General features: G+C 38.9%; 3 protein-coding genes across 16 annotated transcripts in view; 2 read left to right on the top strand and 1 right to left on the bottom strand.

Annotated features, from left to right (window-relative positions):
* Nucleotides 1-8,303, top strand: part of LOC308182594 (N-acetylated-alpha-linked acidic dipeptidase 2-like) — a 47,159-nt gene extending 38,856 nt beyond the window's left edge. For all 3 annotated transcript variants that reach the window (XM_080567488.1, XM_080567487.1, XM_080567489.1), the window contains one exon: nt 17-8,303. In XM_080567488.1, the coding sequence (XP_080423614.1) occupies nt 17-206 (190 nt within the window). In that variant the 3' untranslated portion in view covers nt 207-8,303. The remainder of the gene's footprint in view (nt 1-16) is intronic.
* On the bottom strand, nt 6,749-26,099 carry CHORDC1 (cysteine and histidine rich domain containing 1). Of its 3 annotated transcripts, none has more exons than XM_080567620.1 (11): nt 25,890-26,099; nt 20,485-20,534; nt 17,699-17,755; nt 17,061-17,221; nt 16,363-16,463; nt 15,376-15,434; nt 13,346-13,416; nt 12,998-13,103; nt 11,846-11,965; nt 11,078-11,140; nt 6,749-10,558 (listed from the first exon to the last, which is right to left on the bottom strand). In XM_080567620.1, exons 1-11 carry the CDS (start codon nt 25,951-25,953, stop codon nt 10,415-10,417), a joined length of 996 nt encoding a protein of 331 aa, XP_080423746.1. In that variant the 5' UTR covers nt 25,954-26,099; the 3' UTR covers nt 6,749-10,414. The 3 variants fall into 3 exon arrangements, with proteins under 3 accessions (XP_080423746.1, XP_080423745.1, XP_080423747.1); XM_080567619.1 differs by lacking the exon at nt 25,890-26,099 and adding an exon at nt 20,803-23,896; XM_080567621.1 differs by lacking the exon at nt 25,890-26,099 and adding an exon at nt 20,658-20,733.
* Nucleotides 26,100-26,202: 103 nt separating this feature from the next.
* Nucleotides 26,203-27,867, top strand: part of LOC308182661 (uncharacterized protein) — a gene marked incomplete at its 5' end in the record, with an annotated part of 67,118 nt that continues 65,453 nt past the window's right edge. For 4 of the 10 annotated variants that reach the window (XR_013942005.1, XR_013942006.1, XR_013942007.1 and 1 more), the window contains one exon: nt 26,280-26,846. Coding sequence is in view for 1 of the 10 variants with exons in the window: in XM_080567650.1 (XP_080423776.1) it covers nt 26,203-26,374 (172 nt within the window). Of the gene's footprint in view, nt 26,847-27,867 lie in introns of all 10 variants that reach the window. The other 6 variants (XR_013942009.1, XR_013942010.1, XR_013942003.1 and 3 more) reach the window with 5 other exon arrangements.

The following is a 27,867-nucleotide window of genomic DNA, read 5'->3' as shown; positions in this document are numbered from 1 at the left end:
TTTCCTTTCCCCACAGACATGTCATCTTTGCTCCAAGCAGTCACAACAAGTACGCTGGCGAGTCCTTCCCGGGGATCTATGATGCCATGTTTGATATTGAAAGCAAAGCAGATCAGCAGGAAGCCTGGGAAGAAGTGAAGAGGCAGATTTCCATTGCGGCCTTCACTGTGCAGGCAGCAGCAGGGACACTGAAGGAAGTAGCGTAGGATGATGGCTTCGAAAAGCTGAAACAGCAAAGTCTGAATGCCCTGCAGTCAGGCTGCAGCGACCCAGGCTCTGCGAACTGCCTGCTGTACCTGAGCTCCGTCACACAGATGCACAGGTAGGGGGAGCAGGAGCTCTGTGCTCCAGCAACTCCGCAGCTAGAAATTACTGCTTCTCTGATACTGGCAAAACTGTAACTTTAAGAACAACCCTGGATGGAAGACAATCTGGGGGACAAGCGGGTGGGGAGAAGGAAGATTCAATTCCCAATCAGATTTTTTTTCTGAAAGATCTGACAACTTTGATGCCCCACATCTTTTGTATGTACAATCCAGTTATTTGCAAAACTGTCAGCAAATCTTGCCCATAGCGCTGAACAACACCACACATTTCAGCAAAAAAAAAACACAAATGAAGCAGTCCTCAGCGCATACATTTCTCTTGCTCTGCTGATTGCGTTTATCACATAACACACCAAAAGTATCTCTATTTTAGTACCCATTCTGCAGGACTGGTGAGCGCTCATTCTGCAGACTTGCTTTCTTTTCCTAAAAAAAAGAAAATAAAATAGCAGCCCTCTGGCTAATTGCCGAAAGGGCTACCAGCCTTTCCTCATAACCAGAGAAAACAGCTGCTTTTATGCAGAAATCCAAAACCATGATATTGGGGATTTATGCAGAGAGCCACAAACAGCGAGTGCAGTGAGTGTCCACCCCCTCTGAAAATCACTGTGCACCTCCCTCCTTTATTTACACTTTGGAAAATAGAGATTGTGGGGGGTAACAGAACGGATGTCCCTGCTCCTTTTGGTGCTTTCACTAGTCTCAAGCCAATGGCAGCTTTTTTTTTTTTTCTTTCCCCCGGTGGAGCTTTTTCATGCAGAGATGTCTCCTTCCAGTTGAGGGAGATGGATGATAGTGTGACAGTGTGGTTGCTACTGGCATGGGGCTTGAGATTATGGAGTAATTCTGTCTTCTAATAAGACCTGAGACAGCTTTCCATCAAGAGCTGCATATAGATTCAAAGAGAAACTGAAATGCATGAGATGGATAATTGTACAAAACTGTTTAATTTGTAAAAAAGAAAATAAAAAATTGATTCTTGCTTCATTTGCCCTTTAAATGTACTTCTCATCCACTTGCTTTACAACTAATAAAGTTGCAAGAATTTTATTAAATCACATTCCAATTTGTGAGGGAGCTGATAATAACCGGTATTTTCTCTTACGTAAAATATACTACAGCTTATCTCACAACCATAAATTGCAGCAGGTTGTGGGAATAAAATGCTTTCTGTTTTATGGGGAGTAGAACAGATGGAGTACTAAAAAAGACAGAATTGAGAAACGGGGCAGTGGACGTAACAGCTACTAGGCTACCAAAAGAGCCTCTCATCTCAAATGCCTTGAATTCAGGCAAAGGAACCAGAAATGCCAATTGTTAGTCCTTTGGGAAGTTGGCTTGAGGGGAAGATACCACGCAGAAGTGCATGTGTGCATTGGCATCACTTCCATAAGCATCTCTGAAAGATGAAGGACTGTGTACCTATGGATACCGTGCTCGTAATCCACTGTTACTTTGCTTTTCACATATCAAGCCTGTTGCACCCAAGGAGACCACACTTCCACAGTCCATCCCTTACCTTTTCCACTGAAAAATGCAGTCACCTTAGCACACCTCGTTAGCATGCACATAAGAGAGCACTAGGTAGCACAATGCTGAGGACACCAAAACAGTGACTATATTTTTGTGCTCTTTACTTCTGCCTAGCGGAGGCAACCCATTAAATTTGCTCATCTCCCTGGGGAGCTGTCAGTGGTCACTGCCCTAGGCGCTATCAGAGGGTAAGGCAAACAAGGAATGTCTATAGAAAAAGGAAATATCTGACGTAGCATGCGTTCGTCTTAATTTACAAATATCTCAGTAACAAAATAAACCACCTCTCACTTGAGGGAACAAATGTTTCTCCAGTAAACATACACTTGCAGTGAAAGTTTTTGCAGCCCTGTGCCATTACATTGCTGCTACGAAGTAGCGTGTTCTCTCTTGTTGTTTCCATGTGCTGTTTGGAGCAGTATAAAATTAAATCTCACAACAGAGTAAGTGCACAGCTGGAATCCATTGCTTCCTTCCTCTTCTTGACTTTATTAGTAACTATTATGAACGTATATACATCCTGAAAACTGTATGAAGTAGCTTAAATCTCGTTCTCTTCCTCTCTACTACATTCTAGAGGTAGACTGATTACCAAACCCATAGAGGTCCCCTATTCATGTGCACTTGATTGAAAGCCATGAAAATTAATAAATATATCCTTTAAGGTTTGATTGCTCTCCTTTTTGAACAAAGGTACTGATTAAAAATGTCAGTCGTGGGTCTTTTGAAAATAACAAAATTGCTTGAGAGCAGAAATAATTTATCCTGCAGTGATGCCATTCGGGGTTAAGAGCTGCCGTGCAGCATCTGCAGGGAGAAGCTACACAGTGACCCCACATTAATCCTGAGAAAAACAGCAGCAGGAGGAGATTCTGGAAGATGCCAACAGGGTCTGAAAGGGTCTGTTGCCATCACACCCCTGAGACTTAGAAGTCTGTTTTCTCAGTTTACTGAGAAGTATCTCCAGTAAAGTACAAGTGACTGCTGTTTAACCCCGTAATTTAGCTGTGTCTGTAGCACGGTTAGATTTCAGCTCTGAGTAAAGCTCAGCAGGGACATCAGTTACTGCTGTTCATCAGCAGAAGGAACTCAGCCTAAATGGTTTAGGCACCATCTGTCCCACGGCTTGGTTCTGTACTTGGGCCAGCTGTAATCCACGAAGTCAAGGCAGCTCATGGCAGTGCCATCAGTGTTTTTCCTGATGGATCTGACACCTTTAAATATTTTCTTCCTCATCCAAGAAGACTTACGTTTGTTCTTCAAGTCAATGTCAGGCACAGCCATTTTTGGGATGGAAGCCCTTGGGGAGCTCCAAGAATGGAGGAGGAGGAAGAGGAGGAGAAAGGGGAGATGGAGGAGAAAGAGAAAGGAGGAGGAGGACTGGCTTGCAAAGCACCTCATGTAGGAGGGGCTGGACCTGGTTCAAGTAAACGTGTATTACAATCTTCCATAAAGGGAAAGAACAGGAGCAGCGATAATGGGAAAAGCATTTCACAGGAGGGGATCAGATAAGAATAGACCTGCTATGTTTACATGGCACCTTCCCCAGATGTGCTTTGCTGGCTCGCTTGCTGACAGTGAGCTGCTGACGCATTCCTGAGGCTGCCATCCACATTATCTCCAAACTTGGCTGTATTTTTAGAAGGAAACTCAAGCCACAGTTGCTGGACACAGCAACTGTTGTGGCAACACATCCTTAGGTAACCCGTAAGCAGTAGGACATCAGGCTAGGGAAGCGTGGTCAGCTGCGAACACTGGGCACTGAAAGACTTAGCTCCGAGATCACTTTTCCCTTCTGATTTTCCTGGAACCAAAACAGCTCCCTCCTGAACAGAGCCGCACTGTTTTGCTTCCTCAGCTCTCTGCTTCTCTCAGGCCACGTTTCCATACTCTTTCCATCTGAGCCTGCATGCTGTCACCTTATGCCTGCCCTAAAACTCCATCTTCAGCCCACAGTTCAGAGAGAATTATCTTGGCCCCTGGCCCTACGGAAGTGCAGGAACTGCACTGGTGTATTGTCACCCACTGCCAGGGCAGAGGAGTAAAACACAAGCATCCCCCCCTGTCCTGTTAGGGGCAGAAAGAAACACTTTACAGGTAAAGCCAAGTTTACTGTTAGTGTAATTAAAATTTTAAGTGTCCAAACAATTTTTATCTCGGTCTATTTATTATAGAAAAACTAAAACCAGTTAAAATAGTTAAATATATACTGCCTAGTATCTACCCCTTCCACTGCCTTGCTGGGTCCTCAGTTTGAGCTTGATTGAGCATGGGGTGGGACAGCTGCAGCCAGTGATCAGCAGTCCCAAGCCCTTCACAAGGAGTATGGGATTAATGCTTGCTTCTTCCTCATCCTGGTGTCTGTTTGGGGCTACTACCTGTTTCCTGGCACACCTTGCACCCTGTGCCACAGCTTTCATGTCCCCTGATGTATCAGGCTTTTATTCCTCTGCAGTGAAATGTGAGGGCCGCGAATACGTTGCTCCACACAGAGTAAAAGCCTGCTACTATTAGCTATATTAAAAATATTTTTATACCATAAACTATAAAAGGAGAATCAAAGATAAAACAAATGAGGCAATAGCCTGGTCATCAGAAGATTATTAAAACATCCAAATGAGCTAACACAGATCTCCAGGCAGGCGATGAGCAGTTCAGACAAAGCAAGCCTGGCAAGTCCCAAGGCCTTGCAGAGCTGGAAGGAGCCGGTGCCTTGCTACCAGCTGTGGCAGTGCTGTATTTATCGAGCTGTAAGCAGGGACCTGTACTCAGGGACCACCTGGGGGGAGAGCCCAAATTTTCCAGAGAACACTCAGTAAGGACAGCTACTTATACGTAGTCTTACACATACTTTGTATATAGTCTTGGCAAGTCTGAGAAATGGGCTTTTTATTTCTTTCACATTTTCTAACCAGCCCAGTTCACATAATTCAGCCTGATTGGATTTTGCTTTCACAAATATCAATCATTTTTAGCCACCTGGAGTCTGACATACGATTGCCTGACTGAGGGCTATACATTTATACAGGACTCTGAGTGTAACTGCAGAACTCAGCACTTGCTTCTCAGGCAGTATTACACTCAGTTTTGTACCAAAAACCTATTACCAGATTATGGAGAAGTTCTGACATATAAACAAGGTCTCACTCAGTGACAAAACATCATCTCTCTCATGGCTAGTGCTTGTTCTGCAGACAACAGTGAGTACCTAAAATGCGTAGAGGGAAAATGAGGGCATACGGCGCTGCCACAATGCAATACTAACATATTTACATTACATCCGAGCTAATAACAGAACTGTGAAATGAAAAAACTCACAAAAACGACATGTGCTTCAGCTTAAGAACCATACGCTCCGTGGTGCTGCCACTCAACCACATCCAGGTTTTACACTAGTTTTCACTGGGCAAACCCAACCACTCTGCAGTTTTCAGGCCCTGTGGATCAATATAATGGTGCAATAAACGAAACAGTCTGTGTTTTAAAGTAAAACATTATTGGGGAAAAATAAAAAGAAGAAATGCTTCAGTGCCACTGTGCTCACAGCAACAAGGTGAACCTTTATGAAAAAAGGGGAAAATTACAAAGTTCTGTGATTTCAAATATTCAGTGCTTTAGATCATTCACAGTTGGAGTTGCTGCTTTGTATTAACCTTCAGTCTTAATGTGTTTTCTACAATTTATATTGTATCTTTCAAAAAATATCTGAAAACCTTTAAGACTTTAAAATTATTTTCCAACTACATTTAAACATACTCCATTCATTGCTTCCATTTAATCTTCTTTACAATTGCTAACACATGGCTCGTGGCAAGCATAAGAGCTCCATTTAATTTATAAATTCATTGAAGTAACAATTTTCTAACAGAGCTGCTGACAGGCTTCTGATTTTCAGAGCTCCAATCAAAGAATAATTCTGAACGCTTCTGTTGTAGACTATATTAGTAAGTAAACAAACCAAACGCTAACTACATTCACAAGTGAAGGCAGAACTTCAGAAATTTGGGTTAACGTTCATGTATACAATATTACTTGATTACAAGGCACTCCTTTAAAAATTTAAAAAGTCCCTCAGGGTCTGGAAGTGCACAGTATCAAGTGCCTCTAATACACAAGTCTGATTTTCAATGAGGAAGAACAAATTAGGTTAAGCATATTAAGCTAGAAGCACAGTTAGTACAACCCTAAGCATTGAATTCTGTAACGCTACTGCAGTATCAGTATTTATGCTAAATTTAAAATAAACATTCCAGAGAACAAGGTTCTGGGACTAACCACATTTTATAGATTGCTGTAAGGTACAGTTCTGCCTCCAGCTAGCTTTGAATGACTTTTGGTTGCAATGCAGCTGTTATTAATATTTAACCAGAGACTAATTTTTCAAATAGTTGCTTTTAGTAGGTAACAAAAATTAAATGTCCTATTCAAGAGGATGCTCCGTGTCACAAAGCAGAACTGCCTGAAAAACAAAAACAAAATTTAAAGAAAAAATACACTTTCTGGACAGCCACAATCAGTCATCACAGAGCTGATCAATTAATTTGAAGAAAAACACATCCATGCATTTCACATACCTTTAGATGGCAGGTATCTGTTTCTACATCCCCCTTCCCTTTGAACTCACAAGCCTGATGACAAATGCACACTTGATGGCACTCATGCACAGCACATTCTTTCATTCCTGTTCATGCTAACATGAAAATAAAGCGTTCAGCAATTCAATAGAAAAATGTTGGTTTTATGAACATGGGTTGAACTTTGCGCGCCTTGGACACAGTTTCCCTTGTATACAGACTGACCCGTGGAAAATGCCCACGTTTTCATAATTGTGTTACAAATCTACACGGAAGCCCTCTCCCGTAACGAAGTCAAAAAATCCAAGCATAACCAGCATGTAATAAGAATTTTATTGAATAAATTTAGAAAAAAATGGAACATGAAGACATGAGATTCATTTCTGCTTTTTTTTTTTTATGAATGTGCAGAATCAAACAACCATGCAAAAAGACATCTCTCCCCCCCAACCGTAATTCAAGACTCTTATTTATAATGGCAAAATTATTAGCGCCTTAAAACAGTGTTCCAGACACGTAACTCATTACTTTAAATAGGATCTCTTTCCTGAATGAAGACAAAAAAATAGTAGCAATAAGGAAAGACAATTGATTAACAGGTACAGTATTTAACCAGTAATCATGCCATTTTTAAAGAATGCAAGCAAAAAATGCATCATTACATAGAATAAGTAGAAGTTTTTTCAAGGCAAAATTCCTAATATAACTAATCCCTAAACTACTGAAATGGTGACTTGATAATGCAAGTGTTCCAGAAGATCATCAGATGGAAGATTTTTTTGTGAAGTTACATCAGTGCCATGTAAAATATAACAGAGTATCTGAGCAGCCCAGTGCTAACAGCGTGTGAACAGTTCAAAAATGAACTCCAACTCCTCCAGGAAATGTTCTGTTTTAGATATACAATGGTAGGTAGGAAAATGGACTTAAGCATGAGGAAAAAGATTTAAGATTTCTGTTATAAATTCGTGCACCCACATAGTTTTTGTCTCATTAAAAATGTATTGTGAAGTTTTACATGCCCCTGGGGCAGTCATATCTGAGACATATAATGTGCTGTCTACATGTAATATGCAAACCCATTCTGAAACACAGTATAGCTTTTTAAAGTCTTATGAATTATAAAAATATAGCTAGACCCCAAGTTAAACAACTTGTTAAATACAGGACAACTCTCAAAACCGTGAAGGGCAAACTGAACTGCACATAACCCAGTACATAACGTTTTGCACTTCCCCTATTTAATTTCACTATTATTAAATAGGTGACAGCCTACATGAGCAAGACTGTTTAGCTTAGCTCTCAAAACTTGCTTCTGAGAAGCATTATGATTATTTTCATATACTATAGTTATCTTTTTTCCCCTTACTAATAAAAGTCAAAGTCAAACCCAATTCTATTGAAAATAAATACCACTAGCCATATCAACATGTCATTTTGTAAAACACCGGTGTGTTGGAGACTGTTTTGAGCAACCACAATGACCTGCTCAAAGTACTCAAATTCAGCAATACAGCTTTTGCAGCTTGATGATGGATGCACACAAATAGTTACAAAAAGCTGCTAAGAACGCAGTTAAACAAGACTTATGACATATGCCATCTGAAAGCTTAACTTTTTGAAAATCATCATAAGCCATGGAGAAGCAGGCTGTTATTTGTAAAATCTACACCTTTGTGCCTGATACAAACTGGGATTTTGTTTGCTCACGTTTTTAAACAGGTGCATTTTAAAAGTGTTTATACTGTCACTGAGGTGGAAAAGTCATTATGCAACTCCTGAGGCATCTGTAGTTCCCTGCTGAGAGTATGAACAACAAGAATAGAAGGAATGAATAACGAATACTGAAAAAAAAAAAAAAAAAGCAAAACTGAGGACATTGTCTGCAGGAGCTTTCTTCCACTCACTACTACAATGTTGATCCTGCTTCTAGCAGGATCTAGTTTCAAGGAGTATAAAAAACAGCTACAGGGTCCCAAAGTCTACAATGTTAAAGCAAAAGTCCATTCATCCAGATTTTGCTCAACTAAGTGCTTAGTATATTCAGGGTTCACAAGAATTGCTTAAAAAAAGAAATTTTGTTTTTGAAGAAATTCTGTTTCCCCAATGGGGAACACCTGAACAACTTTTAGACGTACAACTGCAGGAATACATTTTTGTAAGCTTGTACCCTACCACTTCACTGCATCTGACATTTTCAAATGTATTTATTTTTGTTTAAAAGGCATTATTAGAATTCGATGGAATTTTTCAGGCAGAACTTGGCACTTGAACTTTTAATAGGAGCCCAAAGGAGTCAGCAACCACGCTTCCTCCAAGTCAACAAGGAAAAAGGTAAAGAAGCACTAAAACATTTCAACACCAGCGTTACTTTTTAGGTGTTTGGGGCTGGTTTCTTCAGTAATGCATGTGTTACTACTTCAAGGATTTCAAGTACTGCTGAAGACAGAACTCTGAACTCAACGCAAATTATACCTGTTGGAAAACACGAAGATTCTGAGAAATCCCTACTTGACTTCAGAATGCCTTTACTACTTTCACTGTTTCTCTTGGACTCATTTCAGGTCTGCCAAGGTAGATAGATGAGCATCAGCACATTCCACAGTCCACAGGACTACTTGTTTATATATTTAAGTTTTGGCACAATAAATAATAATATATATTTTGGTTGACTTACACATTAAAGCATTTTTCTTTCAGCTGCAATCTAAAATTAAGGAACGATTTCACGCAGCAACAGAAAGCAATATTACTGCATGAATTATTCCTTAGACAGAAGTCTCATCTTTAAAACTATCCTGTTTTCAGCTACAAATCATTATTGCTGCAGAATTGGAAACAAATTTAAGGTCCTGATTTCAAATTACTATTTTGCCTACGCTCTTCAAAAAGATATTTTTAAAATATTTTAGCTCAACAGTACAATTATGATTTGAGATGGGCATTTGAAAGCTTGTTGTTTGTTTCTCCTTAGATTTTATTTATCCCATAAATTTAGTTCCTAGATTACCATCCTCAGGAACAAGAGCTCTGCGTATCTACATAGAAAGGATTTTTCTAAGATACCTACAGTGCATACTGTCTTCTCCTCCTAAAAATATCCACTCTGAAAAAATTCAGTTTTGAACTTTGCAGAATAGGACCGAATAGACATTGTAAAGACTGTCAAATATATACAGTAGCTGGGTAACTTTACAATATTCTGCAGTTTGTGTATTTTCTACAGCTGAGATGCTGTTATTCAGCCATATTCACTGTCCATTCATGTTTACATTTAAAAATTCAAGTACCAAAGTTAGGAGAATAAGAAAAATCCCCTCTTGCCATCTTTGTTCTTATTTTAATCTGATCTGCTTTTATACCTGAAAGACAGCAAGAGTCGGGAAATACTGAAACATTTACTAAAATACCTTTTATTTTATACCTCTACAGCCAGCAGATATTGAAACAAACATTAGTTTCAGCAGACAAAAATGGAAGTCTACAAGTGTTCTCTCACATTTATTTTTATGTGCCTTTTTATTTTAGATGTGGAATTGCATGTTTATCACTTCAAAAACTCAGATCTGTAATACCGTATGCTTCATAATGAAGAGTGCTGAATTGAACATATACTACCAAGGAGATCCAGTCTAAACAGAACACTTGAAAAATTAACACACGCTGTGGACTGAAAGCTTATCTGTTTGGGTAGTCAGTGCATAGTAGGTAAGATTGTAAACACAGGGCAATAGCTCTTATTTTAAATTCCCATGGAGACACTCCAGCTAGAATAAATACACTCACGGGAGCAAGAGCAGAAGAACCAGCTATTACTCTTCAAGCTGACACCCTCATTTACTGTGCATCTTTTTTTTTTTTTTTTTTTTTGGTAGAGTGGAACATAAGGTCTAGCATTAAAAAAAACCTATCTATATAAAAGTTAAATACTTGATTACAGTAGCAAGTCACCACTTCATGATGGGATATATCTTGGAATTATTATTGATCTGAATTCTCTTTCTTTTGTTCTGTGTTGGATACTGGTAATTCAAGACTCGCCCATAATAGAGGCTCTGCTTTTCTCATAGTAACCTCAATCTTTGTAGCTGTCATGTTCACATAACTCCTCTTTACATCAATTACCTGAAACAGAAAACATATGTCACACTTCACTTTACAAAACTGAATTAAGTTCAAAAGAGTACCTTATCACTAGACTTCAGCAGATATTTAGGTAGATGGAGTTCTCTCTTATCTGGAAAAGCCAGCCCTTTCCCATTCCCAAGCTGTGAACATGTATATACAATATAAACATAGGTCTAATGCATACATAAAGTAATTACATAACGTTAAGAGTTTATATCTAACACCACTATCATACTTAGGATAGAATCTTAGGACAAATTGGGTTGGCGGGAAACTCGAGAGGTCATCTTGTTTAACCTTCCACTCAAATAAGAGTCGATGTCAGGCCCAGTCACTTGGGGCACTAGATTTAGATTTACATTTAATTACTGAATGACGTGCAATTTGTTTTTTTTCAATAAGTAATAAGGAAAAATAAACTGCTTTTAAAGAGAAGTAGCTGAGGGTTTGTGGTATTATTTATTTTGTTGTGTGTTTATTTTTATTTAAATATAGAAACAATGTTCTTATACTTACTCCCCATAATTTCACATTGCGATGAAATTCCTTTTCTCCTTCAAATACAATATGAATATTTAACTTAAAAAGGAAAAACAACAGAAAACTTTGTCAGGCTAATAAAACATGAGACACCTCAGGTATGTTTAAGTAAAATATATCATATTAGGACTCAGATCCTACAACAAACAGTGATCAAACTGTCCCTCAAACACAGAAGTGGAAAACATATTCTAATAGACTGTGTTAAAGTATCTTACTCTGTGTACCATAGCGGCCACATAGACCTTACAGGAAGTTTTTTCATTTTCTCCAAATAAGTGATTAAGGAATCACAAAAGGTATCATTTTAATACTTGTTTAATATGACAACCCGTGAAAGTGCATGCTGTCAAGAACAATATTCAATTACTTTAAGCCAAATACAATAAAATTACAAATCTATAATTATTTACACATATGCTGATTCCATCACATTCAGGTTTTAACTGCAGAAGTCTAAAGATTTTCCTGCAATACTATATTGCAGCCTAACGTCTTTTTTTTTTTTTGAAGTAAAGATGTCCAAATAAGAAGGGAAAAAAAAAAGCTGTGTGTACTTGAACAAACACAAAAGCCAAGAAAAAGCTGTTTCTCAGGAAAGTTTCTTATGCTGTTCTACCTCTGCCTTAATAAATAAAGCAGAAGCTGTATTTCTGCTTAATAAATAAAGTAGAAGCTGTATTTTTCTAACTTCAAGCTTCTGTAAGAATTAGAAAGGAATTACGTATTAAGGTAGGAACTCACCACTGTACTATTTGCTTCTACATAGCTCAGATCAGGAACAGAGTTCTTAGCATATATTGAAATGGTCACTTCTCCTCCAGTCTGGTGCCAATCATGCCTGCATGGAACTACCTTCTTTCCCTATATAAATAAAAGATTATGAGGAAAAAAAAAACAAAAAACATTCAGGATTATTAATCAGGAATATTTTAACACCCAATAAACATAGCTAGCATAGGACTATACCCTGTGTTCAGATGAGAGTGCAAACCGCTATTTAGATTTATTAAAAAACAACAACAAAAAGAAAACCAACTATATTCTATATTTCAGATACTGGACCCTGATATACAATAGCAGCGAGGAAAACAGTGTTCATGACAGAGACTATGGTAAGAAGCAGGAACACTTTGATGGAATGAAAGTAACATGTTCTCCTTTACAAAACCAGAGTTATCCAGCAGGTAGTGGGAAGGAATCAAACAAAGAAAGCAAGACTCCAATCGGCTAGAAGCCCATTATCTCAATATGCACACATTTAACGAACAGTTTCTTAATGTCTGAGTAAATTCTTTACAAGAACGCTCTTCTTCTTTAGGCTTAGCACTTCAGCTTATTTTTTTTCCTTTTTAGTATCTGAAACTACTGCTTTAACACGAATCTTCAAAGCAAGCAGCAAAATTCTCTGAATGAGGAAGTAAAGGACTTCGACTGTACCCTCTTATAATACATTTTTCATTTTCTTTTGTTAACTGATACTTATGTCTGCAGTATCAAGAATTTAAAGAATATATTCATAACAGGAATTGTGTGTTCATCTGTATCCAACATGTGACCAGCTTTTTTTCTAAAGCATTCAGTTCCATTATTAAATTCTGAGATATTCTCCAAGAACCTTTTAAACCTCAAATGGAAATATTTTGTGCTTTTTAATTCTGCGTTTTTTTCCCCAACATTGCAATGCCATGAACTAAGAAGCTCTCTCTGTATTTGCTCTACTGGTAGTCAAACCAAGACATTCAGTATGCTTCAAACCAGAAAACCAGACGTGTAAACAGAACCCCAATTCTGTTGAGTCTGAAAGAGACCCTTCCGTACACACCCGTCCCCCAAATCAGGCAACTTCATGGACTTTATCTGCCCTGCTATAGCACAAATGTTAATGCTACTCACTGCATCCTTTTTAGTCCATACGTGTGTTCCTGTTGTGCAGCCTTCTTGAGCTAAAAATGTATTGAAGTCAGACGTTTTCCTTTTACAGCAGCTCCAATACTTCATCCTTTAAAGTTTGCAAACAAGGTAATTAACAAAAAACATTTAGGACACTGTTTATTGTAAATACTTAAGATCTTTCCTTTATGCAATATTACCATTAATTTAGGAGACCCTTTTCAATCACTGCCATTTTCGACTGTGAGAAATACAGAATGAAAACAAGGTAACATCTACAAAGAAATCAGTAACAGGTAACAGACTAATTAAAAAAAAAAAAAGTAAAAATCAAGCAAACTGAATACTAACCCTTCGTGAAATATAGGTACACCAGAATGGTATATACATACATCTTCAGTGCTGTGCGGTCCTTGGTACGTCTGGTAAAAAAAATAAAAAAAAGCATTTAAAGTTTCTTACTATTACAGGAAGTGGAAAAAAAAATGTAAAAAAAAAAGACAAACAAAACACAACCCAAAAGAAGAACACTGAACACAAAGTAAAATAAAGCTTTCCAGTAGTTAATGCAATGCGATGCTTTGGCATTGCATCCAAATGCAATGGCTTGCTCTAGTTTTTCAAAAATAATTACTCAACCTCCATTCACAAAGCTTCCCTGGCTTTCCTTTTCTACAAGTTGTACTTCCTATTGGTTCAATGGAGTGCATCATTGGTGACATCATCTGTGTTCATAAAGATCACTTTATCTCAGAGATATTCAACTTTAAAAATACTCTGAAAATTCAGAGAAAAAAAGTACTTCAAAGGAAATAGATTAAAGTTGCATGGTCCAGGACACATCCATTTTCCATTCCTTTACTCAGTTTTCAGGAGAAGGAACTGAACATACGGCCTCGAGTTGTGCCAGGAGAGGTTAGATTGGATACCAGAAACAATTTCTTCATACAGAGGGTAGTCAAACATGGGAACGGGCTGTCCAGGCAAGTGGTGGAGTCCCTGTTCCTGGAGGTATTTAAGAGATGTATGGATGTGGCACTAAGGGACACGATTTGGTGATGGGACTTGGTAGGTCAGGCTGATGGTTGGACTTGATTTTGAAGGTCTATTCCAACCTACGTGGTCCTATGATCTGTGATTCTTAACCAGAAGCAAATCAAACAATATGCATCCCTGCCAATGAGTATCACATCAGTTCTTCCTAACACAAACGAGTGAACACTCTAAATCCTTCTCCAACCAGAGTTTCAGTAGAAACTTTCAGAAAGTTTCAGATGTCCACTGAAATACCTATTGCGATTTGACTGTCCTGCTCTGTACAAAACAAGTGTCAGTAAAAAAAAAGAAGAAGCAACAAAACACACCATAAACAAAGAAAAGAACAATGTCAGTTTAAAAGACCATGTAATATAAAGACTAATTTCAATGCTAGAAGTGTTACAACAATTTTCTTTGGTGATTCTTCTGGCAGGAAGCATTATGTGATAAGCTCTGCAGATGTTTCTGAAGTACATTCAGGTTATCAAGAGCAATTCAAGTGCTATCAGTAAGCCACCTCTCACCACTATATTATTTAACATTTTAAGTTGAAACACTTCAGTATTGTATGTTTGGTAAGCTTAATGATTAGAAGTTTGAGTACTGTGTTCAGCTCTGGGGCCTCCAGCACAGGAAGGACAGGAAAGTATTAGAATGAGTCCAGAGGAGGACCACGAGGATGATCAAGGGGCTGGAGCACCTCTCCTGTGAAGGCAGGCTGAGGGAGTTGGGGTTGTTCAGCCTGGAGAAGAGAAGGCTCCGGGGAGGCCTCACAGTGGCCTGCCAGTACCTAAAGGGGGCTACAGGAAAGCTGGGGAGGGACTCTTTGTCAGGGGGTGCAGTGACAGGACAAGGGGGAATGGCTTTAAACTAAAAGAGAGTAGGTTTAGATTAGATATTTGGAAGAAATTCTTCACTCGGAGAGTGGTGAGGCCCTGGTACAGGTTGCCCATAGAAGCTGTGGACACCCCATCCCTGGAGGTGTTCAAGGCCAGGCTGGATGGGGCTTTGGGCAACCTGGTCTGGTGGGAGGTGTCCCCGCCCATGGCAGGGGAGTAGAAGTACGTAAAGGTCTCTTCCAACCCAAACCATGCCATGATTCTAAGTTTGGGATGGACCTCAAAAAAGCATGAAACATCTGATACCTACTACATCCACCATACAAAACAGCTCACATTTATCAATACTAAAGTATGCTATTGAATATTTGTTTGTTAAGCCTGATGGATTTTATGCTATTTCCAATCGATTTGTACTGGGGGAGGGGGAACAAACAAAGCAAGACAAAACTGAGCACGTAATAGTTTGGCAGGCAAGTGTAAGAGTGAAACTGAATCACTTACTTTTGAACAGCCTGCATTTTTACATGCTGTCCCAATCTTGATTTCATCACTGTCCTCCTCTGCAAAAAGAATCATATTACAGAAAAAAGCAACTGAAGTATACAATGTACAAAATATTTTGCTTTTATTGAGAACCAAATAGATTAGAAAAAACAAGTCATCTATCTTCTTGTCACTGAAATCTGCCAGAAAGGTACAAAGAAACAAAAATTATGCAAATATTCCAATAACTGTATTATTTGTGCATCAAGTTTTAGGTTCTATACATTTACAGTGTTTTAAGTAGGGGAAAAAAAGCACAAAGAGAATTACTACAACCATACAGTAAGTGAAACAATCACAAGACTACTGTCACTTTTTTTTTTTTTTAATCTTTTTGGTAAAACTGAGACTGTCAAAAGCTCCTGCTATTAACAGACCAAGGAGAAATATGAGCAAAATGAAAGTTTTAGCAAAAGCACAAAAGGGTATAAAATAGTCACAAATGGACATAGGTTGAAGTTGGAAAGCATTTCTAAAAGAACCAATCCTGAAATGCTCTCTGGGAGATAAAAAAAAAAAAAAAAAAAAAGATGGAAAGTAGACAAGGGAGAACCAGCTAGTTTTCAGCAGAAATTCACCAATTTCTGAAAGGCATCATATGGTATCACGTTTGCAAAGGAGTAGAGTTCATTTCTTGGAAAATTCTTTCAGCCGTTTGATTAGAAATGAATGTTCCCATCATGTTCATTATAGCAGGATATCTTACATAATAAGCAGTTCACGTAACTGCTGTGGGAACATACCACTCCTAATACCCAAGCCCCCACACTGTTCACATTTAACTTTGATTATCGTTTTACAGACTGTGAAGTGTTTTCCAGAATATTAAGAACATGAATGTCTTTGTCAAATAAGTACCTCAGAAACAACAACATAAAAATAGCATCTTATTTATTTATCTGACAAGAGGTGTCATATACCTACTTAACCTGCCTATATCCTTACCTTTTTTCTCTTCGTTTTCTGATGACAGTTTCAGTTTATCTAGTGCTTGCTTCAAGGAAGCTGATACTTTCAGCTGCAAATTTGTCATTGGCTCATCTGGGCTAAAAAAATGTCCATGTATTCATGTCAACTTCATGAAAAAAAAAATTTACAAAAAATGACAGTAGTAATTTTCCATCTTGCAATAAGACTCTTCCTTTCCAATCTCCCTTACAACAACAAACTAGACTCCTAAGTGCCCATTCTCACTCTTAATGCGAAACCAGCCTAGAAATTTAGAAGAAGGTCTTAGTTTTCAACAGGAAATCTTAAGTACTCTACAACAATAGAATCAAACCAGAGTGATTAAGGAATCTACATGCACGCACCCTACTATTTTTATGTAGGTTTAAAACGGTAAACAGTACTGCTAGTGGCTTTCTAAGCTACGAGGCTTTACACCACAGTTTGTTTTCCACAGTTTGTTTTCCCGTGAAGCTAAGTGTTGAGAGATTCGGTAATACCTTGTCCTAACCCGAATTCTTTTATCTCATTGTGAAGCTAAAGATAACATCATCACTGCTACCAAACACAAGCTCTTTTAACGTTAATTTTGGAATTTTTACATTGAACAGGCTGTGTAACACTTAATCAAATAAGCTTTAACTTGGTCAATCAACCACAGATTTTGAAAAAAAAAATAATTCTGTATACAATACCTTGGTCTTTTAATTGTTTCCAGTGGTTTTGGTGCCTTAATTATGTGTTCCTGAAATTTGGGTTTCAGTTCAGCTAGCTCCTTTCGCTCAGAGGTAGTTTTGACTTCTGGTTTAACAGGCTCAGGAGGTTTCTCACTATTATGACGACCCTTTGTACAGCCCTATTATGGAAAGGATATGTTTGTTTATATATATACACTTACATACACATATATATGCAGTGTATTTTGTGTGCACAATTAGAAGTTATCAAAAACCACAACAAGTTTTTTTTATTTTTTCAGACCTATCTTCCACTTTAGCCCAACTCATAACATTGGCCACAAAGGTAATCCTACAACTATGACGGAAAATATCTTAATTTGCAAGCACTTTAAATAAAAATGCATACTTTTCAAAATGAAGTGAAGGAACAAGAAACAGCACATTGACCTTTCATTATTAACAAGACTGTAAACAGATTTTGACAGAATTAATTATATTCACCATAACTTGAAAAATAAACTCAACTTCAACATTATAGCAGGAAGAGTAGCATACTCAAGATTTAAGACAGTTGTAACAAAAGCAAGCAAATTTTAAACATGTAAGCTGTGATTTGACAAGTGTAAAAATTGTAAATAATCATGAGTACATACCACAATGCTTAAGAAGTCAGAAAAGTCTGTTGTTCTTCTCTTACAACATGACCAACCCTACAAACATTTTGAAACAAAAACCAAAACAAGCATGATTACCTTATTTAGCAGCAGTTTATAAAAAGCAAAAGACCAGTTATATTGCTTTATAAGATGTGGCACTTCATGATCACCAATTATTTTATTCTCTTCTTTGGACAATACTGTAATCATCTGCATTTTTAGAAGACAGAGAAACCTGTTACAGTTGCCTTAATCAGAAAAATGCAGTAAACACGAGGCAACATATCCATGACAAGTGCCAACTCTGTATGAGAAAAAAACAAATATTACTTTATCCTGTAAAGTAACATCTTCATAGATGTTATAGAATAAACAAATATTATACTTGAGACTCACCTGTGGCATAATGTACAGCCCCCTTTATAAAATGATGAGGGTATTTTCCTTCCTTGAGCACTAGGCAAGTCTTTAAACGGCTCATTTCCCTCCATAAACTGGAGATCTGCATTGCATAGCCATCTATTCAAGTACATCAACTGAGAACTTCTTTATTTTTCATCAGAAACCCAGTTATAGAGAAAATTATCTTTATACCGTGAACAATGTATCTCAGAACTCAAAGAACCTTTTCGAAACCAGTAGTTTAACCAACAAACACACTTTTCTAGCATGTTGAGAGCTTAAGCAATGAGACACAGGGTTTTAAGAAGGTAGTTTTAAAATATCCTCAAAATACTCATTATTTCTACAGCCACAGAAGTAAAACGTCCACCCCCGCCCACTTCCAATTATCTACAATTCACATCAGGAAGAAAACTACTCATAGAAAATTATGATAAATTAATTAGACCAAGAATTAGGAAGAAGGGGGGAAGTAGTACCTGTGTTAAGAATAGTGCTTCTCTAAGAGAAATTAAACACAATCTTTTGAGGTAACTTTATAACTTTTGTCCTTGTAATTAGGTAGAAGTCTTATACACTGTGTTGTTAGTACAGTTATAATTTTTTTAAGAAAACAAATTGCCATAGTCTAACTACCACATTTGACCCAACAGCTCCTGTTGTAATTTGCCAGTGGCATGCTGCGGCCGCTTCCAGACTCATGCCCTGCAACATGACCGCTGGCTCACAGAAAACGTGCTACCCAGCACACACAAGCCCTCACACAGAATCATCTAGGTTGGAAGAGACCTCCAAGATCATCTAGTCCAACCTCTGACCTAACACTAACAAGTCCTCCACTAAACCATATCACTAAGCTCTACATCTAAATGTCTTTTAAAGACCTCCAGAGATGGTGACTCCACCACCTCCCTGGGCAGCCCGTTCCAATGCTTAATAACCCTTTTGGTAAAGAAGTACTTCCTAACATCCAACCTAAACCTCCCCTGGCACAACTTTAGCCCATTCCCCCTCGTCCTGTCACCAGGCACGTGGGAGAATAGACCAACCCCCACCTCGCTACAGCCTCCTTTAAGGTACCTATAGAGAGCGATGAGGTCTCCCCTGAGCCTCCTCTTTTCCAGGCTGAACAGTCCCAGCTCCCTCAGCCGCTCCTCGTAAGACTTGTTCTCCAGACCCCTCACCAGCTTCGTTGCCCTTCTCTGGACTCGCTCGAGCACCTTCGTGTCCTTCTTGTAGTGAGGGGCCCAAAACTGAACACAGTACTCGAGGTGCAGCCTCACCAGAGCCGAGTACAGGGGGACAATCACTTCCCTAGCCCTCCTGGCCACACTGCTTCTTATACAAGCCAGGATGCTGTTGGCCTTCTTGGCCACCTGAGCACACTGCTGGCTCATATTCAGCCGACTATCAACAAATACTCCCAGGTCCTTCTCTGCCAGGCAGCTTTCTAACCACTCATCTCCCAGCCTGTAGCGCTCCTCATGTGCCCCGAACACCCACATGATGGGACAGGGTTGAAATGCACTGCCAGAAGCAGTTCCTAAATATCAGAAAAAAATGACTGCCCCCCAGCTTGGTTAAATAGCAGTGCTATCCCTAAGAAAGGACAATGAGGCTATGTCAATGTCAGTACACTGAACAGAGCCAGGCTCCACGTCTGGACCACAGATTTCTGACCATATACTGTTAAATTGTTAGAAGGATTTCCAGTACTGTTTTGGCCAACCTAAGCAGTTCTCTGTCAAATCATTCTCAGAAGGCATTCTGGATGTATCCAATAGATCCTGAAGTAGAACAGTTTAATATAACAAACGTGGGCTATGTAGTTGGCCTAACCACTACAGACAGTCCCACGTATATGTACTTCACTACTGAAGATGTAGCCCAAGACAGCTCCATCGGGGTAGGTGGGTGAGCAGTCCCATCTCAACCCACACATAAATTTTTCAGATTAACAGAACACAATCAATTTCCACAGTAGGCAAATGCCACATTCACATTAGTGCTCTAGTCATGTTAAGTGCAGGCAGCTGGTCTAAATTCCAAGCAAGTGGATTAACTGAAAGAGTATGACTCCTCTCAACATATCCAGAGACCTATTCTGAGGACCTAATTAAAATGTAGAGATACCTAAAGTCAATTAACAGAAACACCAGTCAAACAGACTTGCACAACATTTAAACTGTGTGAATACAGTTTTCAGTTCCTTTTGCAGTTTTAAGTAAGTGTGGTTTTCTAATTTCATGGGGCTGCTCCAATGCTATAGACTGGACATTACTGTATAGAACTGACAGACTTGGGAAAAGAGAAAAAGGAAAACAAGCAACTGTTTTACGTATATGGAAAGATAAGACCTAAAAAGATATTTGCATACTTACTTTGAGAGCATCATGAAAGACCGGTACACCTGGATGATACGTGCATGAATCTAGAAGAAAATGACTATTATTAATATTTAGGCATACCAAGAATTCTTATTCATCTGATCACAAACCTAGCAAAAATTTCATGCTTGCAATTCAGGTATGTCATGAGCTGTCCCACCACTTACCCAAGTGCACGTGGTTATTAAGGAAAATGCAGACTTCACAGAACAAGCTTTCTGAGCACATATATTAAACCAAAATAATTGAGTTCTTTTTTTGTTCCCCCCCCCCCCCCCCCGTATTATACAATGCAAATCATGAAACAGACACCTGAAAGTAACTTCTGCTCTTTACTTCTATAAAAGTAACTGGAGGAAGTAAACTTTCTACAGATCATCTCTTGCTTTCAACAGTAGTCCTCATTAGTAATTCAGTGATGTGATAAAGGCGGCCCTGCAGCCACATGACGAACATAAAACACTCATTTACATGATCACATACACCTGCTTGCACCTGATCAAGGCCTTCTATGTAAAAACACTCAGAGTTCATTCAGTTATCCATGGTAATTAGCTTGTTCTTTTATCACTGCTGGCGGTTTCCTAGATGGTTAAGGTCATGAAGTCAAAGGCCAATCTTCAATACACACAATTTAGCCACGTGAGTACCACTAGTTATTACTAGGTTCTGTACAAACACCATGCTGAAACACCTCTTCTATTAACCGAACTGTTAATATTCACAGATGTTTATCAACATTACAGATTTTTATGTAGTAACTGTTCCCTTTTTACTTAATGTATGTATTTTTCAAGTGTAATATAATTGCTCTGATTATGTAACATCTTTGACATATACTCATGGATAATATTTTAATGATCTGATTAAGAACATAATAGGAAACACTAGCTATCTTCTAGTCTTTAAAGCATTTTTTTGGTAGAAACAGGTAAAATTTAAAGTAACACAAACAGTAACAATTTTTATAATACGCTTTCATAAAACACATGAGTAAGAAATATCACATTTCAAATAATGAGGCAAATAAGAGAAGTAATAAATAACTCTACTGACAGTCTGCCTACAGATATTAAATGGGCTAAAGACAAATCACTATTTCACTTAAAAAAAATGTAAATTTTAAAGAACTTTTTCTTCTTTAGTTATATAATCAGCATGTAATTATAAGGTACTAATGCAGTCAGACTAACACACTGCCTTAAGATGACAGCTCCCACCTCAAGCTGGAAGAGGCATATTTCAGAACATTCGTCCCTCAGCAGGACTTACATACGTGCCCGTGAACTTCTACCAATTCTTTCAGCTTCAGGATGAAAAGCTAACGCTGGTAAACCTCACAGGAATATAAGATAATGTTGTTACTATGTACAAAGAACCAAACTGCTTTGTACCAAGGACTTCACTGCTTAGTTTTATATTTTTAAAAAATAATTATTCTTCTCCAAAAGTATGAAAGCATGCTATCACAAGCACCATCACAGAAGAACTAAGCAGCAAAGATTACTTCTGAATGAGAAGATTTTAATTACTATTTTTGATCCCTGACAAGTACGTGGTTTCAAACGAGAGAGGTGCTGTTTATCTGTGCACCATTTCTCAAGACCAAAACCTATCTTACAATCAAGTAGTTTAGTGGCAGCTACCCTCCAGCGCACAGGTCAGACAGACAGGCATCCGTTTGTCCATCTGGCCAAGTCTGATCCTTTCTCCTTGCTTCCTGAAGCCCTCTCATCATGGAGCAGCTGACAACCCGCTCCCTGCTGCTACCTGAGGAGCGACACGCCTGCTTCACAAGAGAAGATGCTGGGGCAGTAGGACTTACCCACTGAGCAGCCTGCCATTCTGCTTTCAGAGAACAGCAGAATGTCACTCATTTCCACTCACACTGAGCCCAGCAACTCTTGTTGCTCTTATTGTATTCGTAACAATATCTCATCTCAGATTAGGTGGGGGAAAAGGGGCATTCAGCACACAGCAACAGTTGCTTAAGCAGTTAGAAATGTGTTGTGTTTCTGATTTGTTTGAGCTCAGCTGACAGCCTGTGGTTGACATTCTATGTTTTTTACTGTTTTATATATAGCTCACCTCTCCACTGCTGTTAATACCTTTCTTTAATGGGGACAAAAAAGTTTTTTCAAGCAATTCTTCTTCTCATACTCAGATCATTTTGGAGACGGCAGTACCACAGATTTTCACTTTTTAAAATGCTGATTTCTTACCCAAACCAATCCCAGTCTCACAGTGCACACACTGTTGGTCTGCTATTACCTTACTTCTACATCCTTGCTAATTTGTTGAAGCACTTCATTACACTTTTTGTTGCATGTCAGAGCAGAAAATTGTATATGTCAGGTAAACTTAGAGGTATTTAAAATGGAATCCTGTTGAATTCTTGAGGATGAAATGAGCTATGCCTACAGACCCGCTATCCTGTGGAAATACTCCAGTATTTTGCAAGCTGTGCTTTACAGCCTGGCAGCAGTGGAAGTTCATTAAATCTCATGAACTTTGTTCAGTTACTTGAGAAAGTCGATGTCTTCAAGGGTTTGCTAAAGGTAGGAAACTACCATGGAATTCCTCTGAATTTCTCAGTGTTGGAATAAAATGTGGAAATCAGGATAAATGTGGTATAGAAAGAGCTTATAAAGAGTTCATAAAGAAAGACTCAGTCTGAGAAACAGAATGCTGCAAGGAAGACAAAGGATCAGAGGGTGCACTTTATAGGAACAGAGTTTGAATTATAGGGACCAAAGTTAAAGAAAGCTGAAAAGCTGAATGGGCAGATGAATTCCAAAAATACAGGCTACAATTTCTTCCAATTCCACCTCTCTCCACCTCAGAAATATATAAAATAAGTTTTCACCAGCTCTGCAATTATCTTTATTTTACAAGTACTACATCATAAAGTTTGATCAAGGTAAGAGGGTATAAACAATCATGAAAAAGTAAGTCTTTCTGTTCTGGCAAAGGACCAAATCAAACCACATTAACAAAGTTCCAAATTATGACCTAAACCAAAAACTGTTGCAGTACACTGAGGAAATTGAGATAAACACACTTAACACATACACTTTTAGTCTGTTTGTGCACACCACCTTTTCAGCTTTAGTTTTAAGGACTACAAAAAATTTTTCTAATTTAAGCAGGACTGTTTTCAAAACTACACAAAAGCTTTTTTTAGCAGCAAACTTTGACCTGGCCTTGAAATGGATTAGAAATGTTCATATGGACATTCATTTCTGAAGAAATAAAATGATCAACTTTAAAAGGGGCAGAAGGGTTTTAAGTTCTAATGTCCACATCAGATGCTGCACAAGTTTTTAGCAGCGTGAATGCAACAAGCAGCTAATGTACCTAAAATGCATGTTAAATTTGTACCTTGCTAGGCACGCCACAAGTTATTGAACTGTGCATTCAGTCACAATTGTGTAGACATACCTTTAATGCTTTCCCTCAGGCTGTTTTTTCTGCCTCTCTTTAAGAGGCATTGAGTCCTTCATGTCAGCCAGTTGCCACTTGCTCATTTTTTGGAAACAATGAGTTTCTACAGAAAATATATGCATATATTATTTCAGCCATCTGATTCTAAAGAGAAGATTAATGGCCTCTTACACCAGTCATCACTATGGCAATATCTATAACTGTAGGCTGAATTTAGACAAAAACACTAAAACATCCAGAGGCCAACAGGACTTATTTTCTATTTTCATTGAAAGAAAAAGCTTCCTAATAACTATTGGTCTTATACTTACATATTAGATTGTGTTAATATAAAACTTTTCAAAGGAATATATATTTTAGTGTTTAACACATATTAACCTTAACCCCTGTAGTATGTTGGACTGAAGCATTCTCCCAGCACTGAAACACTTGAACTTGACAGCTAAGCACAGCTAAATAGGGATTTGGATGTCTAAGCAGTAATCATCCCATTGATCTTGGTGAAGTTTAGTGATGCTGAAAGTTGTAATCATCCTACTTCAGCATAAAAACATCAAACTTGATTTTCTGAAGTGGCCTGTGAAGAACTGTGTTTATCTTTAGAACTACTTAGTCTAGGACACAGGAACTCCATTAAATGTTCCAGTCACTTACTGACACAACTTAATCTTGAGAAGTTATCTTTCTCAATCCAAGCACCACGTGGTTAGCATAGGGCCATGCCAATTACATTGGGTCTACTACAATTTGTATCATATGTATTCTTTAGAACACAAGGAATTGCAAAGAATTGTTATTTGAATAGCAAGAACAGGTCATGAAGTCCTAATGAAAAATTTTGATATAAGAAACCCTATCTGCTTTGTGTGGTATTACTGAGTGGAAGCATTCCAAACTGCCCGCTTTTGCTGTTACTAACATTAGCAAGTCTTACACACAATTCTGCCCTTCTCTTTGAAAAGACTTAGCTCAGAAAAATAAAGACAGTTTAAGCAGTGGTTCTTAATCACAGAATGTACACATGCTAGATCACGTTAGCCCATTTCTAATCTCGTGCGTCACTAAAAATTAAGCTAATGCAAAGAGGCCAGTCTAGAAGAGTCAGCCCAGAGAGTTACTTCACAAACCATTTGAGGACAAGCCTGTTGAGAGCTCAGATCACCCTTGTGCAGCCTCTGAGGAATGATGATGATGTTTCACCAGCTACAGGACCCCCAGCATGCACAGGGGAAGCTCAGCAAGAGCTCAGAGCACTTGGCAAAGCATGGATCATAAGACACATTTAATCACCTGCTATGAGTACACATATTGTAAGTTAATAAAGTAATAGTTGATAATGTAACTGCTATGCATGCAACACCCACAGAAATGTTCAGAAGCACTCTCAAGAAAAATTTCTGTTGCTCAAGGCCTCCAGTTTCTACCTTTACAGTATGTCACAGTAATAAAAACTGCTTTTTACCGCCTCTTTTCCCTCCTGTTATCAAGCAGCATTCTGACAAGAGCAAACTTAAGCCTACAAAGAGGTGCAAAATCTTTTAATGTTATCAGCTGCTCCTTCTGACAGGACAGCAGTTTGTTACCTGTCACCAGCCAGGCGGGCTCCCCGCTGGCCCTTCAGGTTTCGCTGTCCAGCTGCCCCCCAGCCCTCTTTTAACACTCGGTCTCACCCCTAAATTTAGCGAGGGAAAGCACCACATAAAAACATCAGTCTCCTGTGAGAGGAGCAGGCCAGGAGGAGCAGTTTGCGGCAGCAGACAGGCGGTGGGGGATGCAAACAGAGGCAGCCCGGGTGCTGCCCTGTCACTGCTCGCTGCTGGCCGTACCCGGGGCTCCGGGACAGCCCCGCAGTGTGACCGGGCACCGGGGGTTCCTCAGATCTCCCCTGCAGACCCCCCCCTCACTCTTCCCCATCGCATCAGGGCACGATGAGGAAGCCCCCCGCCATCTCTCACCCTCCGTGTTGGTCTCCGGGTCGAAACGCTGGCCGCAGCCCCGGTTGTAGCACAGCAAGGACATGGCGGCGGCGGCGCTGGGTGGCGGGGGGAAAAAGAGCGGGAGGCTGTTGGAGCGGTGGCGGCTCGGGTGCCTCGGAGAAAAGAACCGGCCGGAGCCTTCCGGAATCTTCACGAAGCTTCGCCGGGGGAAGGAAGGAAGCGGGGAGAGAGGGGAAGAGGGCGGCTGCGAGTACGCAGGCGCTGGAGGAGGAGGAAGAGGAGGAGGAGGGAGAAGCCGAGGGGGAGGGAGAAGCGGAGGGGGAGGGAGAAAATGGCGGCGGCTCGGTGCCGCAGGGCTGAGGGGTCGGAGGGTAGCCGGGTAGCAGCGGGTGTCCGGTCTTTGGTGGTTCTTGTAATTTTTATCTTGAGGTGTCACCTCAACAGAGACGTGGTGACGGTGAAAGATGTAATTAGGAAGCTTGCTTGTTGCGTGACAGGAACACGTGAGCTTAATTTTAAAAAAAGTATTTACGCGTATGTATTAAAGCCATCGGGTTTGTGTAGAAACAAAGATGATTACATCTGAAATTTAAAGTTATTTGTTAAGGATTATTTTTGTGTTTTTTTTCGAGTTCCTGGGAATTCCCCTGAATGCTCCTGTCAGCTGACTGACTGACCTGTCCTCTGCTGACCAGGCTCCTTTGATGTGTATAACAATTGGCGCATATATAACAATTATAACAAGCTGTGAGCATGTACAAACTGGTTTCTTCAAACCTTCTGTAAATATACTGCACAGTTTTTAAAATAGAACTGCATAGGTGTTCATGAGGCATATGGCATCCTGAAATAGATACCAAGAATGAGCAGAATAAGTTCTTGCTAAAAATGCTTCTTCAAGGGGGCTTAGTGATGCAAAAATGATCATCAGGGATTGCTTCCAGTGTAGCTACCAACTACTGACTGGAAGATCAGGTGAGGTGTGCTCCACTCCGTTATCTATATATCTTAAATAATGATGGACGTATTCTGAGCCAAGAAACTCATATTTGATAGAGCCATTGAGTACCAAAGCCATCCAGTACTTCAGCTCTTACTAAAGAAAAATAAAGCTCTCACTGAGGCCTGTCGTAAGATAAGCTTTGATCAAAGCAAAAAAAATACTATTTTCCCCTTTAGCAGGAGCTTTATAATATAAGGTGTGGTAATAACAATTTGAAAAGAAAGAGGTGTAAGAATATCACTGTTTTATGCCTTCTTATTCACATGGAATGCATTTAAATTGTTTCTGTTTGTTGGATAGCTTATTTTATAAGGAGAAAATTGATGGTAACATATTGCATAATTAAAGTATGAGTGTTTGCATTGTTGTCTTGGGGCCAAGAAGTGCTGTTAAAAGATGAAATTCACCTTACATGCTCTCAACAAGAGTACCACATAAGCATAAAGTCTGATTTAAAATAAGTTTTGTGCTCTTCCTGTGGCTCTGGTTGCATTTTATTCATAGCAACATGGTTCTGTTTGAGAAAGAAACAACTTTTTTTTTCCCTTTTTTTAGTTTTTTTTTTTCTTGAGGATATTCATGAGTGATTCAAAAAATGCTTTCTTTTAACAACATTATGTATGCTGGATTAAACAGCATTCTTATTGCCTTACTAATAGAGTTTGGTTCAAATATTGACAAATAAAACTTCTAGTGAGAAAAATAAAGTTAGAATTCCATAGAGTTCCCAAGAAGTATCTATCACGTGGTGCTGCTACACACCCAATTACTACATCAGTGACATAGAAATCCACTCTTAGATTTTCCAGAAGGAAATTCATTAAAAATGTATTTGTTTCATACCTCAAAATTCTGTAGTGTGGTACATTAAAAACAAACAAAAAAACTAATCTGAAAATTCAGTTTCTTATTAATTTTTTCACACACATAATCTGTTCTCTGAAGGTTACTGAGCTGTATCTGTCTTGTCTGTGCATGTTGTTATACAGAATG

The sequence above is a fragment of the Anser brachyrhynchus genome (assembly GCF_964034855.1).
Source record: "Anser brachyrhynchus genome assembly, chromosome: 1".
Lineage (NCBI taxonomy): Eukaryota > Metazoa > Chordata > Aves > Anseriformes > Anatidae > Anser > Anser brachyrhynchus.
The sequence above is the reverse complement of the archived record's forward strand: the minus strand, read 5'-3'. Positions and strand labels throughout refer to the sequence as shown.